Raw genomic sequence first — 16,228 nt, 5'->3', positions numbered from 1 at the left:
AAAACCATTTTGGGTTTAGAAATAACTAATCCATTTTGAATAATAAGAGTTTTAAATATATTTAAATGTTTAAAATGAGTCTCAATATTTTTTGAGAATATAAGAATATCATCTATGTAAACAATAATAAAGTCACTATAAGGGGTAAAAATATCATTCATAATCTGCTGAAAATTCTGAAGGAGCATTTTTCAGACCAAAATGCATAACATTCCATTCATAATGTGCTATTGAAGTATTAAAAGCAGTTTTATATCTATCATCCTTATCAATTTGGATCTGCTAAAATCCTGACTTTAAATCAAATTTAGAGAATATTAAAGCATGTAATAATCTATCAAGAAGATCTAATTTTTTCTTTAATTCTCTTGACAGAATTGGTATGTTGATTAGTCTAAGGGGAAGGATTCTTCTTAAGTCTATCATATAAAATAGCAGTATCATTAGCTAAATTCTTAATTATATAAAATTATTATTATTATAATTATATATTTAACAATGATTTTAAAAAATATTATTTCATGAAAAACAAAATATAATTACGCAAATAATAATAAAATATTTGATCATGAATTTTGAAGGATACTACTTGTATAAAATTTTCACATACTACTTGTATAAAATAACAATAATAATTTTTATTATTGTTATTATTGTTATTTTATACAATATATTTGATAATGTTTTTTTTAAATAATACTTTCATTACAAACAAAATAATAATGCAAATTAAAAATTTATGGAATAATACTTGTATTAAATTAAATAAAATAACAATAATAAAAAATATAATAATTAGAACAATAAATTTTATAATACATAAATAAAATATATCAACAAAAACTTCACCAAAAATAATAAATAAAAATTTAAATCACGTCCATTCTACCGTATTTATTTATTTATTTATTAGACAATAATTTTGTTATAATATTTTATTCTAATATAATAAAATTTTAGTTAAGGTATAACACTAAAAAATAAAATGTATTTAACATAAGCGAAATGTATATTATCCTTCAAAATTCATTATCAAATATATTTTTATTATTGGTATTATTATTATTAAATAAAATTTATTATCATTGTTAATATATTTATTTATATTTACGGGTCTTCCAATATCAATAGGTTGATTGTTTCGCTCCTGTATCTTTCAAAAGGAGAAAAGATCTATGAAAGTTGTTTCCTGAATCCGAAAGATTTTGATCAAATTTTTTAGAAATCAAAGTCACGCCACTCAGTGGCGTGATTTGAAGTTTTTTTTTTAAAGAATATTATTTTAGTTAAGAGGCGTGATTTGACGATTTTTTTTTAATAAAAATTGAGTCACGCCTTTACTACAGGCGTGATTTCAATTAAATCACACTTTTTCTTGTGGCGTGTTACCGTAGAAACAAAAACTCCTCACAAACACTTTAAACAAGAAAAAAAATATGTGTTGTACGGTAAATCGTGAAAAAACCCGGTCATTTGGATGGTTGAAAAGCAAACCCCAAGGCTAAAGGGGGTGTATTCAATCTGGAAAATTAATGACTTTTATGGATTTTAGAAGTATAATGGTATTCAATTATGACTTTTATATACTCTATAAAAGTCTAGTGGTATTCAAAATAGACTTTTTTAGATTTTTAAAAGTCAAGTGGTATTCAACCTTGACTTTTAAAAACTCTACAAAAGTCTAGTGTTATTCAAAATGTCAATGAACTTTTAATAACTCCATGAAAATCATGGACATACAAACATTAATGCTTAAGGTACAACTATATTTTGTAAAAAAAAGTCTTTGGTCTAACCCAAAGATTTGGATGGATTTCTAAACTTATAATTTTCATTTTTTTTTTATATTTCCTCACTATCTCACTCCTCTCGATCTAACATTCTCTCATATTCAAAATGAATTAATATATATATATATATATTCGTTCTTTTCCTAAAATCAAAATAAAAAATATTATTTAAAAATTTGAAATTTTCAAAATATTTTGTTCTTTTTAATTTATGACTTATACCAATAATTTTAATATTTAATGATAATAATATATGATTCAAAAAATTATAATATGATTTAATTCAAATATTTGAATAGAGGATAACAGACATGATAAAAAATAAAAATTTACAAATAAATTTTTATGATATAATTGATAAAATAATTTATAATTTATCATATGTTTTTTTTAAAAAAATAACTTTACACAATCGCAAAGTTTTTTAGTTTATAATTTTGTTACATTAATATATATATATATATATATATATTATATATTATATATATATACATTTAAAATAAATGAAATCCATTTCATCAATACATTAAAAAAATATTTCAAATAAATTATTATTTATGTCAAATAATTATTATTTCAAAAAAAAATAATAATAAAATATATTAAAGATACAAATTCATGTAATTGTATGAAAAGTTTACAAATCTCTATAAAAATCCTGCAAAAGTCTACAAAGAATCCATGAAAACCTGTTTGTAAATCCGTGAGATTCTATAAAAGTCAATAATAATCCATAAACTCCACAAAAATCTATCATTTTAAAAAGTCACTGAAAGTCATTAACAGGGGTGTATTCAATGTTGGAAATTTAATTACTTTTAATGACTTTTATGGATTTTGAAAATCCAGAGGTATTCAACTTTGACTTTTGTAAACTCTATAAAAATTTAGTGGTATCCAAATTAGATTTTTGTAAAGTTATTAAAAGTCCAGAGGTATTCAAACTTGACTTTTAAAAACTCAATGAAAGTCTACAAGTATCCAAATTTTCCATAGATTTTCCAAGATTTTTGTAGATTTCTATATGTACAAAACTTAAAACACTAGGTACAACAATAAAAAATAAAACAGTCTCCCCAGTCCACCCTAAAGATTTTCGCAGACTTCTAACTCACAAATTTCTACCATATCTCTTGTGAAAGCGGCGCTTTTCTTCTTTGTGAAAATCAACAAGGGTCTCCTCTCTTTCAAGGTATGTTTCCTCTAGAATCCTTTTATTTGTTAAATTTTTTGTTGTATAAATTGAATTCTGTATTGTTAATTGGTGCGTGTGTTGTTGGGACATGTGTCCCTTAAAAATTTTCTTTTTTCTTTTTGATCTGGACACTTATGTAGGTTTTGATGTTAAGTATTATGTAAATAAAATAATAATTTGATTAATTTTAGCTTAATATAGTGTACGTTAGGTTGTTTATTGCAAGAAATTCAGTACTTAGCGGTGTGGACAATTTTTGTACGCTATTACATGTTCAATCTTGCTTGATTATGGGAAATTAAATTCAGGATTTTTATATGATCGTGTTTTCTGTTATGTGATATCAGTTTCTGTGTAGCATAAAATTTTGTTTTTTTTTTGGCCTTTTGGGAATGAAGTTTCTGATTTTTTGAAATTTTTCCTCCTCACTGGTTCTCGACTCTGATTTCCCTATTCTCTTCTTTCATTTTATTTTTCCTTTTGTTTGTTTTATTTGGGTTTTCACTCTTTTTTTCATATTATATTTTCTTGCTCCGTTTTTTATTGTTCATCACTATATTGCGGTCATGTGAGAACAAACTGTTAGTTTTCTATTATTTGTATTTGAAACCCGATGTTGTCATTTCTTATGGCACCCCCTCGTAAGGAACATGATGAAAAGTATTCCAATGTGTTGAGGACCAACTTTAGGAGGGTAACAGCCACACCTTTGGTATTTGATTGACCCAAAGCCACTTTCATAACATTAATTCCGACCCTTAATGATCATAAATACAAGAAGATGTGCAATAAAAAATGAGAAGATGTGCAATAAAAAATAAGGTCGTTTGACTCGTATTGTTCTCTACATGCATTTTCTAATTGGGCTTTAAAGTTGAATGCATATTCACCATTAATTATTGTAATGGTGAAAGAAATTTTGTGATGTTATTGATGTTTGAGAGTAGACTGATCAGATAGACTTTGCAAAATGTGAATTGATATTATTTCTATGATTGAGATAATTATTTATTTTATATTTATTTTTTTATCTTGTGCATACTCAAGTCACATTATCAATGGGAGATTCTCAAGCAAAATATAATGTGTGGACCGCCGAAGAGAGCAATGAATTGCTAAAAATCATGGTTGATGCTGCCATGCGAGGATGGCGCGATAAGAATGGAGTATTTAGCAAAAAAACCGTAGAAACAAAAATACTTCCTGCATTGAATGACAAGCTTGGGTGTGGAAAAACTATGACACAATATCAAAGTCGTTTGAAGTGGTTCAAACAAAGATACGCTAGTTATTCTAAGCTTATGCATCATAACTCTGGTTTTGGATGGGACCCTGTGACAAAAAAATTCACGGCTAATGATGAAGTATGGGATGATTATTTCAAGGTGAGAGTCTTCGAGTTTGAAAATTAAAATTTATATTTACAGTTATAATTAAACTAGCTTTAACACTAAATGTTATTTTTTTTCCTCTTTATCAGTCTCATCCTAGACATGAATACTATCGGACAGACACTTTTGAGGATTATGAAGAATTGAGAATTGTTGTTGGCAATGACACTGCTACAGGAAAATACTCAAATGGATCAGGAGATGACAATGAATCAAGAACAGTTGAGATAGAAGAAAATAGGGGAACTAGTTTATTAGATGATTATGTGTATGATCACAATACTGGTGAATATTTCGTGCAAGGCGACAGACAAGAATCTTCATATCAGCCTCCATTTCTCGAGGACTCTGTTTCACCATTACCTTCTCATCCCATAAGTTTAGAGGTTCCACCAACAAGTAAGAAACGAGATAGGACTGATTTTGAAGGAAAATCAACCACATGCAAGAGTATTAACCCAAATGTTATGCACGAGTTCTCCCACAGTCTTGAGAAGGTAGTTTCTAAGATAGAATCAATAGGGAATGCAGGTGACACTTGTTGGGATGCTATCAAGGAGGTCCCAAATTTGGATAATCGTACTCGATACAAGGTTCTTGATTTACTTAATACCAGATCAAAAAAGATGGATTTCATAAAAATGACAGTTGAAGAGCGTTCGGGATGGATAGAGTATAAATTGGAAGAATAAGTATGTTTTGAAACATGATTAATATTGAGTTACACCGTGTTATTCTTGTTTGAATTGTTTTTAAATTATTGATTTAGTTGCAAACTCTTGAATTTTGGTTTATTTATATAAGTTTTTAGTTGTTTCTTGAATACATCATGTTTGATATATAAGAATGGTTTTTTCATAAATTTATAGTTTTTTTTCATTTGAATTTGTTGTTTGATATCAGGTATTTTATTTAAATGTCAAATATGAATGTGAATGAGGTAGAAGAGCAAATGGAAGAAGAAGAATTCGAAGAAGAATTACATGAAACTATTGGGTATTTGTTGATGGAAGTTCGTGGTAACCTCTATACGTTTACTAAACATATATCTACCATGCATTGTGAATGTGTCCATCGCCCTTTAAATAGACGATCAATAACTTCAAGGGGGGATAATTATATTCATAAAATATTAAAAGAAGATCCAACAAATTTTCGAGAAATTTATAGAATGTATCCCGATGTATTTTTAAAATTGAGCAACATCCTTAAAGAGAAAACACATTTGCAAGACACAAGATAAATTTGTGTTGAAGAAATGCTTGCTGTGTTTTTACTCGTGGTCGGTCATAATACTCGATACTGCTTGATTCGTAAAACATTTGATCGTTCACACTACAATACAAGCCAAAACTTCAACAAGGTGTTGAAAGCATTACATAGCATTGTAGCAGATATGATGGTTAAACCTGGAGCTGCAGTGCCAGAAAAAATAAGAGAGAGTACAAGATTTTATCCTTACTTCAAAGTACGTAAGTAATGAAATTATTTGCGTTGTTATTGTTGTTGTTCTTATTATTATTATTATTATTATTATTATTATTATTATTATTGTTGTTGTTGTTGTTGTTGTTGTTGTTATTGTTGTTATTGTTATTGTTCTTGTTGTTGTTATTGTAGGATTGCATCGGAGCTATTGATGGTACTCATATTCCAGCCACGGTGTTTGGTCGTGATACTAACAGTTATCGTAATCGTCATGGGACGATTTCTCAAAATGTTTTGGCAGCGTGTAATTTTGATTTAGAATTCATATATGTGCTCAGTGGATGGGAGGGATCTGCACATGATTCAAGCGTATTGACAGATGCTTTATCAAGAAATAATGGGCTCAAAGTGCCACAAGGTACTTTTTAAAATAATGTTTCTAGTTTATTTATATTTTTCAAGATTATATATTATATGCATTATTCACTTGATCCTATAAATATGGGTTGACAGGTAAATTCTTTTTAGTGGATGGTGGATATCCAAATCGACGTCAATTTTTGGCTCCTTTTCGTGGTGTGCGTTATCATCTCCAAGAATTCACTGGCCAAGGTCGTCACCCTGAAGATGCAAAAGAGTTGTTCAATCTTCGTCATGCTTCTTTGAGGAACGTAATAGAGAGGATCTTTGGCATATTTAAATCGCGATTCAAAATATTCAAAACAGCTCCTCCGTTTCACTTTAAAACACAAACGGATCTTGTATTGGCATGTGCTGGATTACACAATTTTCTTCGCAGAGAGTGTCGTTCTGATGAATTTCCAGTTGAAACTGAGACTGAAGTTCTACCATCTTCATCAGAACAAGTTTACGAAGATGGAAATTTTGATCAATTATTTGACACACAAGAACAACAGCGGGCAAATGCTAATGCGTGGAGAGATGCTATAGCAAATCAAATGTGGAGCGATGTTGAACATGTTGTCAATATCAATTAGAATTTTTTTAAAATAAAATTTGTTGAAATTTTGTTAAAGTTATCATACTATTTTTATTTTTTAAGCTAATTTTGATTTAAAAAAATTATATTATATTTTATTAAAAAATATTCATTAATTAATAAATTACGTTTATTAATACTTTTTAGAAAAATATTGAAATGAGTTGTGAATTGATTGATTATTTGTTAAAATGTTAAATGAATTTTATTTACGTTGATAATAAAAAAATTATTTTAATGAAAATATTATATATATAAAATAATTCAAAGATATATTAGTTGATCATTAAAGTAGATAATTGATTTCACGTAATTAAATGAAAAGGTCAAAAAATGTCTACAAAAGTCGTACAAGAAGTCTACTGGAATCCATGGAATTCTGTTTAGAAATCTGTGAGAATCTACAAAAGTCTATCAACTCCATAAAAGTCTATTATTAAAAAAAGTCACTGAAAGTCATTAAATCTCTGAATTGAATACACCCCACTAAGACCATACCTTATCACGTTTCCCATTTATTATATTATATCATATTTTGTGTATATTATATTTTATTATACAACTAATTATTAATTAATTATTAATTAAATAAATAAATAAACATGTGCAGCTGTAGATTGCGATCTCTCTCACTTTTTTCAGAAACAAACGAAACCCCATCCCCAACCCACCCGCATATACATACAATTATATACACACAGATCCCTCCACTCTTTCTTCTTTTTTTGTCTTCTTGTAAACCCTAAATTATCTGCATCGGAAAAGGGAGAACTTGGGGGAATTTGGCCCTCTTTGTGATTGATTATATCTGGGTTCTTGTTTTCTTGGTCATTTGTTGTATAGCTATGGAGAGGTCGGGGGATGGGAAGAGGGATTACAGTGACCGCAACGACTCGGGTTCTGGCTCCCTATCTGGTTCGCTGCTGTACTTCTAGCTTGCTCTTTTTGCGTTTTCGCAGTTTCTTGTTTTTTTTTACATGCTGGCTTCGATCTGTTTTTCGTTTGTTTGTGCCGTTTCTTTCTCCATATAGTGTTGTGTGATTCAAATAAGGGATTTGTTTATTTGATGCAGATGGAGCAGTATTTGACGCATCCCAGTACTCGTTTTTTGGGAAAGATATCGTGGATGCAGTGGAATTAGGAGGTTCGGAAGATGAAGAAGAGGAGGGTGTTCCTGTTCTTGGAGGTGGCGAGGAAGAGCTGCAAGAGTATCAGTTATTTGGCAAAAATGAGGTCAAGTATTGAATGGCTCCGTAAAGCATTTTCCATTCTACTTGTGTTTAAGTTTAGATATGTTCTGTGGGCTCTTTCTAATTGACCTGGTTCTAAGATACTGAATTTATTTATTCTCTGTGTTTTGACTTCTTTGGGTTTGGATATGTCCATTAACCAATATTTGATAGATGGAAGAATGTCTAAGAGACGACGGCTGTATGTTTGCTTTTCTGTGTAACGATTGGCCATGTTTTGAAATATTCTGGTCTGTGAAGCTTTTGAGATGCGTATATAGTTTGATTTTTAGTATATGAGTTAAAAAGTGGTCAGTTCTCTACATAAAGGATGAGAGAGTTTATGGATTGTGTGTTAAGTTAGAGGTTTGCTTTTGCCTTCCTTTTGAGGATCACAAAATGATGCTGTAGTTTTTTTTTTAATTTTATGGACCATTATTTGATTTGTTTGAAAAGTACCTTCTAAGTTCACAGTTCTTCCAGGGACAGGAGTGACTTTATTTAAAATTTTTCTTATAGTTATTTTAGCCAGACATCTTTGCATTTTGTGCATCTCTTACACTATTTAAGATCTCTGTTCACAGTCGTGTTTAATGCCTAATTTTTGCCAACAATAATGCATGGACTTCTTTACAACTGATTGTATTCTATTGCCTTTCTCCAGGGATCAGTATTTGGATCATTGTCTGAAATTGATGATCTCGCGACTACATTCGCAAAGGTTGTTTTCTTCTCAAACTTTAAGTTGAAACTCTGGGTTGTGTTTTATTTTATGATTTTGGATTTTAATGGTTTCTTATAGGCAGTTCTTCCCATTTTTTAAATTGGAACTGGATCTAATATAATAGTGTGCCTGGCATATTGTGGCTCCACCATGTTTCTCTGCAAACCATACTTGCTGCATGCCTGCATCTTTTTTCTATGGTTTGGGGTTAATTGAAATCTTGACAAGTGCTTGTGTTATGCATGATTCCCATTTTTTTTAATTTCAATCTATTTTCTGTATTGTGTTACGAATGAAATCAAACAGGTTGTGGTAACCTCTATTGCCCAATTGTTGTGATTGCGATAACTGAGATAAAATATTCTCCTTAAAGCCACTTTGTGATTGAGGTTGTTCTACTCTGTTATGGGAGGACAGTCCCTTGAATAAAATTTTGAGATGTCCCTATCGTCGCCGACAGTAATTAATAATTTAAATTTAAACATTTGGAAAAATCTTAAGAAAAACCATGTTGGAAGAATATATTTCATTTCATATTTAGCCGGATTGAACTTTATAGCTAATTCCATTGGAAGAATAACATACATAGATGTACATTACCAAAAAGCAAAAGGATATTTTTTGGAAAAATATATTCAATAAACTTTTACTGCTGATGAGAATTTGAATGAACAAAATGTTACTTCTGCCTAATTTGAGTTGCTGACTACACAACTTGTCCATATTCAAATTCTTAAGCTGATAGTTACACTCATGGAAAAGCTGAATGCTCAACAAATGTAAGGTGAAATTAAAATTTGTCTGTCAAGAGCCTCAGAGCTCCTGAATACCAAGGTTCCAGACCTTTTTTTTGGACTGCTTTATGTTATCTGATGTTCATTTTTTTATTTTTTTTAGTTGAACAAAGTTGTTTCTGGGCCAAGGCACCCTGGAATTATTGGTGATCGAGGATCTGGGTCCGGATCTTTCTCTAGGGAGAGTGAGTATCAATATCCTTTATGCTCGCTGTGTATGATAACATGCTTTTGATTTTTCTTCTATTACTATTTTGTGGAGGAACAATTTACTAATTTTAGATTAAATTATCTGGGTTGGGTAAGATATTTCTCATGTAATGTGGTTTCTAAATTTTGAGTAATTGTCTCTTCATTCATTCGTCATTTTAAAAAATCATGGTTGTGTCCTGATAATGTTTCAGATGTCTCAGAGGATATATGAAACATTGATGTTGGTTCCTTTTTAGGTGGTTTCTGGAGTTGTAACCCATATGGGTTATCGGCCATGCATCAATCGTGGCAGATTTTTCTTCGATCAATATCTGTAAAAATTTGGAAATTCATCTCCTTTTTCTCAGTCTCTCCTTTTTCTCTGCCTTGGCTTACTGTGAGATAGCTGGAGCTTTGTCACAATGTTTAAGGCCATGTGTGTTATAGTACCTTGATTTTCAGATAACTTTGTTGCTGTTTACCTGTTTCTCCATTTTTTTTCGTGCGCTTCTGCTTTGTGTAATTTGATTCCTTTCAATAACACGAGGTTACTGCAGGTTCATCTGCTACAGATTGGGCTCGAGAGGCTGATTTTCCTGAGTGGCTTGACCGTCGTATGTCAGATTCGGAATGTTACGATGAAAATAAGAGATGGTCATCGCAGCCGCATCTCTCTTCGCTGTATCATCCAGAATCTAAACCGTTGCATAGAACATCGTCATACCCTCAGCAGCCGCCACCGCTACAACGGTTCTCTAGTGAGCCTATTTTAGTCCCAAAATCTTCTTTCACTTCCTTCCCCCCATCGGGATCGCTGCAGGCTTCAATGAACAATTTGAATCATCTTAATTTGTTATCTCTTTCTGGTGGACCGCAGTCACCGTTCTCTTTGCCAAACCAGTCTCCATTATCTGGTTCAAGTCTTCGATTAGCTGAAATGCCTGTTGGGTTTTGTGATAATGCAAACATGCTGCACTCGATCTCCCCTAACTTCTCACATGACAATCGGCTGCAAAATCACTGGAGTAGTAACACCGATCTTCTTCGTGGTGATAATTCTATCCTCTTAAACAATATTTTACATCGGTATCAGAATGGGTTGTTACCACCACTTATACCCTATCAGCAACAGAGATTGCATCTTCCATATAATTTGCCTTCAGCCAATTTTTCAGCATTGCAACCACACACTCACAACACCTTCCCTTCGCCATCATATTTTGGTAAGTATGGGTACAGTGATAAAAGAGAATCAAAATCTAAATCAGTACGCAGAGAGAGACATTCTGCCCGACTTTCTCACCAAGGGTCTGATTCTAGCAGCCATAGAAGTGAGAGTAATTTGCCACAGTTTAAATCAAAACATATGACTGCTGAGGAAATAGAGTCCATTCTTAAAATTCAGCATGCTGCCACCCATGGGAACGACCCATATGTAGATGATTATTATCACCAAGCCCGTCTTGCAAAACAATCTGCTGAATCAAGATCAAAATATCGGTTTTGCCCTTCACACCCAAGGGAACAATCTTCCAGGTCCCGTAATAGTGCTGAATCACAGCCGTATTTCCACGTTGATGCACTTGGAAAAATTTGCTTTTCTTCAATTCGTAGGCCCCAGCCTCTTCTTGAAATTGATCCTCCTCCCTCTGCTTGTGGAGATGGTAATGCTGAGCATAAATCATCTCAGAAGTCTTTGGAACAGGAACCAATGCTTGCTGCAAGGGTCACTATTGAGGATGGGTTTCGCCTTCTTTTGGATGTTGATGACATTGACCGGCTCTTACAGTTTACTCAACCCCAAGATGGGGGGAGCCATCTTAGGCGGAAGCGCCATGTTCTACTAGAGGGCTTAGCTGCTTCTCTTCAGCTTGTTGATCCTCTTGGTAAAAGTAGTAATCCTATCGGGCTGTCACCCAAGGATGATATTTTGTTTCTACGATTAGTTTCTGTTTCTAAAGGTCGGAAGCTTATTTCAAGGTTTCTTCACCTTCTTTTAACTGGAAGTGAACTTGCTCGAATAGTTTGCATGGCCATCTTCCGCCATTTAAGATTTCTGTTTGGTGGCCTTCCCTCTGATCCAGAAGCAGCCGATACAATTAATGGTCTTGCCAAAGCAGTTGCTTTGTGTGTTAGTAGTATGGATCTTAATTCACTTAGTGCTTGTCTTGCTGCTGTAGTTTGTTCCTCAGAGCAGCCACCTCTTCGTCCGATAAAAAGCCCTGCTGGAGATGGTGCCTCCATTATCTTAACATCTGTTTTAGATAGAGCAACCTACTTGTTAACAGGTTCTCAGGCTCCCAGACACTTCAGCATGCCGAATCACACTCTTTGGCAGGCTTCATTTGATGCGTTCTTCGGTCTCTTGACAAAGTACTGCATGAGTAAATATGATAGCATGATGCAGTCATTAACTACCGAAAGCCCACTAAACTCAGAGGCAGAGGCTACAAGAGCTGTGAGCAGGGAGATGCCCGTGGAACTTCTACGTGCCAGTCTCCCGCACACCGATGAGTGTCAGAAGAGATTGTTATTGAATTTTGCTCGGCGATCCATGACTGTTACTGGATTTAGTACTCACGATGGAGGTAGTGGACAAAAAAATCCCGAATCAGTGAGGGGTTAGCTGTGAGACATGTAGTAGTCAGTCAGAGTTGTGAATTCTTCGTGCTGGAGGGGCCGTCATTCTGCTGCATAAAGATGAAAGAATGGGGTGTTGTATACTTTAGGCGGCGTTTTAATGCCTAAAGTTCTGCTGTTGGCATCATTCCGGTTTCCTTACACCATCTGTTTCTCTCCTTCCTGCTCACTAGCTGTCCCGTTTCTTGATACCTTTCTTTCTGCTTATAAATATGAAATATAAACGACTTGACTTTGTGTCGAGTCGAGTCGAAAGCTGTGGGATATGGGAAGCTTTATTTTGATCCTAGTCTGCAAGCTCTGGTTTAAAATGTAACTGTAAGGGTGAATTATACAGGTAAGCAACTCAGAATGCTCACATTTATGGTGTTCCCTCTTCCTCAAACTTTTTATTCGGGGGAATGAGTCGACTCCTGCGTCCATGGCGGGTAAAACTTGTTTTCGAGATAGTTTAGGAGTTCCATTGATGCAGATTTGAGTAGCATTTACTTGTGAGTATAGCTAAAAATACTAGGTTGTCAAATATTATTAACCTTTTTTAATATAGATGCTATTGAGAACTCTGCAGTCTGCACGTATAAATTTTAGTTCCATCTTTTGTAGATATATGCATGAAAACATGTGCGGGTATGTGTGTGTTTTGCAGGAAAAGATCATCTCTCTTGGAGAGAGAAACCACATAAGATGTTATACATTGAAATAGTCTTTTTTAATTCATTTTACAGGTTTAAATAATACATATAGATTTACTTTCTTTGCACATAGATTCAGAAAAATCATTGGAAAAATAAATTTTGTACAAAATTTTTATTTATCTCCATTTAATGTATTCAAAAAATGATTGTGCAATTTTCAAAAGTTGTTAATAGAGATGTATTAGTAAAAGAGAGTAAAAAACTATTAATAAATATGATATATGTTTATATATTTGGGGCAAACAAAAAAAATCGTGATTTATGTAATTGAGAGTTGAGAGTCTAAAAGTGAAGATTTATTAATATTTATGGCTTCATGATTTTTTAGTGGATCATATATATATTGATAAATTGCACACTATTAAGGCAGTTTTTGTATAGGTAGAGTGAAATTTTTTTTGGGGACGGATGGAGTATTTTAGTTTTATTAATTACACACATAAAATATGACAAATTATCTTTATTTCAATACACAACATCAATGTTGTTTCTCTTTTCACAACAGCAGAATTATTTTCCTTGTTTTGCCGTATAAATAAGTTAAACACATCCATACATTTGTTCCTAATGTTAATGCGAGTGTGAATGCCTATGTGCATTCCCCCTTCTTGCATCGCTTCGCCTCTTTCCATTGGGAAACGAAGGTTCCAACATACTTGGTTTGTTTCAGTGAGATTAGTTGGATGATTATCAGCATAACAAATGTTTTTAGTTTTTGAAGTAATTTTCATTACATCAATTAAAAAATATATATAGAAGAAATAATATTATGAAGTACAAACACTTTATTTAATTGATGAAACATACCGAAGACTGATAAAGATGAGAATACGGAGAAAAAGTAAAGTTAAATAGGTCGATTAAAAACTAATGAAAATATATTTTTATTCTCTCCGTCTCATGTATTTAGGTTATATTTTTTTTTCATGTCTCAAATATAGAGTCTAGTTTTTATATTTAATGATATATCTCCTTTTTTTTCAATTTATCCTATTAAATTAATATTTTTAACTACTTGTATAATTATTTCATTCTATTAAAATCTTCATTAAATAAGAGCAAAATCAGAAATTCCTTTCTAAAATTTACTTTCGCAAACACTTTTTTAATTTATATGAAAACACACACTTTTGACTTCCTTATTGATATGGGCTCCTTATTGATATGGGCTGGATGGAATAATAAATCGTAAATTAAATGATATTTATTTTTTAATTTATCTAAATGATCCGTTTTTATTCAAATATAGTATAGATTTTAGTAGTAAAATTTTTAAATCAAGTGAACAAAATAATTGAATTTTTTTTCTATTTATATATTTTTAAGATGCTGCTTTATCCATATTTATTGCTTCTTTACCTAACCGTTGAAATTAGGATTTCAAATCTTATTATCATTATTGTTGAATATTTCATTTATGCTTAATAAAATTTATTTATCGAACAATAAATTTAAGACAAATTAATGGTGAGGCGAGTCAACTTTCTGCATTAATACCATAAAACAAGGATGACATGATAGTTTTCGACTCTTTTATTGATAATTTGAAATGACATATCAAATCTTAAATTCATATTTTTATTAACAGATTAGTTTTATAAAGTAGAATGAATTTCAATTATACAATTAGTTATATTGATTACAATTAGATATTTTATATAATGTTTGAGTTTTTATGAAATTTTGAGAAAAAATACGTATAAATAAATGTATATTACCAAATAATTTTTGTAAAACAATGTTTGCAAATATAACTAATATTATATTATTTTTGTTTAAAATTGGTTTTCATGTCACTAATGAACATGATATATATTGATATCACAAATATTATAATTAATACTTATTCTTTAAAATAAAAAATGATTTATACATTTTTAAAACATCAAAATTGAAGAGGGCGAAATTGTGTCAAAACATTAATTTAACATTTTATTATATATATATATATATATATATATATATATGATATAAATTTTGGAAAAAATTAAGTGTCAGTGGTTCGAATCCACTTCTAAGCGGGCGAAGGGTCCAAAGGGCACGTAGCCAGTCAAAAAAAAGAGTTCCTGTTCATCAATCGGAAAGAAAGACAAACTAGACATTCTAATAGTGAATCTAGGTTACGAAATGGTCATTTCGCTTAATAGTAGCCCACAACCTGTTTACCATTTCCATAAAGGATATAATTGACGAAATGCAACTATAATATAAAAAAAAAAGAGCTAACCCCTTATTCATAGAACTACAAGCATAGAAGCAGAGTATAAAGTCTAGCGCCCTGGTTTGCAAGCAAGGGACACAATCCGTCACTGGATACGATGAATGCTCCTTCTCGGATTATTTTATATTATACCTGGAGTACTTTCCCCCCATATTCTGGTCAAATGTCAACCATTGGATCATCAACACACATGTCAATTTTCATAAAACTATAAGGGCCACGCGATCTAATAATATTAAAATAGGGGTAAAACACTCCCGGTGTAGCATAGACTAACCCCTCCTCCTCCTATTATTTAGCACAAGCAAGTCAAATTTTCTCGAATTAAATCACATTAATTAATTTTGACTAAAAAATTATCAACTCTTGGCTGGAGAATATAAAGATGAAGTTCAAATCTTTTACATTTATTATTTATTTATGGGGCCATTATCTTATAAGACTTTTTAGTGAATGGACACTCCGTGCTTTGGCTTGATAGACTGACATCGCATGCATACGAATATATACACCTTAGGGTGTGGGGGATCCACATACACCTGTTTCCAAAACAACTCCGATTGCCTTGAAATTTTTACGGTAGGGTAGTCTCGAAAATGCGAATCTAACGATATATCATATGATACAAATTTTAATCTCAATGATCGGAAATTTCAAGATGACCGAAATTAGGTGGAATACATAGATTATGTTATTTGATTTGGGTTTTTTATAATAGTATTTTATCTGAGATTTTAGGGATAAAACCCAAATACGTCCTTAAAGTTTTCTAACTTTCTTAAAATATACTAACACTTTATTTGTTCCTAATTTTGTCCCTTATTTAACAAATAGTTTTCTTAATATGTCACTCAAATTAAAAATTGCCTATAATACCCTTATTCTAACAATTATAATTAATATTTCCTCTGGGCTCAGAAAATGGTATC

The 16,228-nt window shown here is 31.6% G+C and overlaps 3 protein-coding genes across 3 annotated transcripts; all 3 read left to right on the top strand.

Annotated features, from left to right (window-relative positions):
• The first annotated feature begins 4,043 nt into the window (after positions 1 to 4,043).
• Positions 4,044 to 5,068, top strand: LOC140861579 (uncharacterized protein At2g29880-like). Its single transcript, XM_073264602.1, has 2 exons — positions 4,044 to 4,370; positions 4,466 to 5,068. The coding sequence occupies exons 1-2, from the start codon at positions 4,044 to 4,046 to the stop codon at positions 5,066 to 5,068; spliced, it is 930 nt and encodes a 309-aa protein (XP_073120703.1).
• A 707-nt stretch (positions 5,069 to 5,775) lies between these two features.
• LOC140861578 (uncharacterized) lies at positions 5,776 to 15,777 on the top strand. The gene is made up of 5 exons (XM_073264601.1): positions 5,776 to 5,844; positions 5,997 to 6,222; positions 6,648 to 6,775; positions 15,339 to 15,436; positions 15,741 to 15,777. Exons 1-5 carry the CDS (start codon positions 5,776 to 5,778, stop codon positions 15,775 to 15,777), a joined length of 558 nt encoding a protein of 185 aa, XP_073120702.1.
• Positions 7,458 to 12,985, top strand: LOC140864134 (protein PAT1 homolog 1-like). The gene is made up of 5 exons (XM_073268081.1): positions 7,458 to 7,719; positions 7,877 to 8,037; positions 8,698 to 8,754; positions 9,655 to 9,736; positions 10,301 to 12,985. The coding sequence occupies exons 1-5, from the start codon at positions 7,650 to 7,652 to the stop codon at positions 12,367 to 12,369; spliced, it is 2,439 nt and encodes an 812-aa protein (XP_073124182.1). The 5' UTR covers positions 7,458 to 7,649; the 3' UTR covers positions 12,370 to 12,985.
• Positions 15,778 to 16,228: the final 451 nt, after the last annotated feature.

This window comes from Henckelia pumila, chromosome 4 (genome assembly GCF_033568475.1).
Source record: "Henckelia pumila isolate YLH828 chromosome 4, ASM3356847v2, whole genome shotgun sequence".
Classification (NCBI taxonomy): domain Eukaryota; kingdom Viridiplantae; phylum Streptophyta; class Magnoliopsida; order Lamiales; family Gesneriaceae; genus Henckelia; species Henckelia pumila.
The sequence above is the reverse complement of the archived record's forward strand: the minus strand, read 5'-3'. Positions and strand labels throughout refer to the sequence as shown.

Coding starts and splice junctions, on each gene's coding strand:
- LOC140861579 (XM_073264602.1), top strand. CDS start 4,044: ATGGGAGATTCTCAAGCAAAATATAATGTGTGGACCGCCGAAGAGAGC. Junction 4,371..4,465: donor TATGGGATGATTATTTCAAG/GTGAGAGTCTTC, acceptor CCTCTTTATCAG/TCTCATCCTAGACATGAATA.
- LOC140861578 (XM_073264601.1), top strand. CDS start 5,776: ATGGTTAAACCTGGAGCTGCAGTGCCAGAAAAAATAAGAGAGAGTACA. Junction 6,223..6,647: donor TGGGCTCAAAGTGCCACAAG/GTACTTTTTAAA, acceptor CTGAGACTGAAG/TTCTACCATCTTCATCAGAA. Junction 6,776..15,338: donor CAAATCAAATGTGGAGCGAT/GTTGAACATGTT, acceptor GCATAGAAGCAG/AGTATAAAGTCTAGCGCCCT.
- LOC140864134 (XM_073268081.1), top strand. CDS start 7,650: ATGGAGAGGTCGGGGGATGGGAAGAGGGATTACAGTGACCGCAACGAC. Junction 8,755..9,654: donor TCGCGACTACATTCGCAAAG/GTTGTTTTCTTC, acceptor TATTTTTTTTAG/TTGAACAAAGTTGTTTCTGG. Junction 9,737..10,300: donor CGGATCTTTCTCTAGGGAGA/GTGAGTATCAAT, acceptor AGGTTACTGCAG/GTTCATCTGCTACAGATTGG.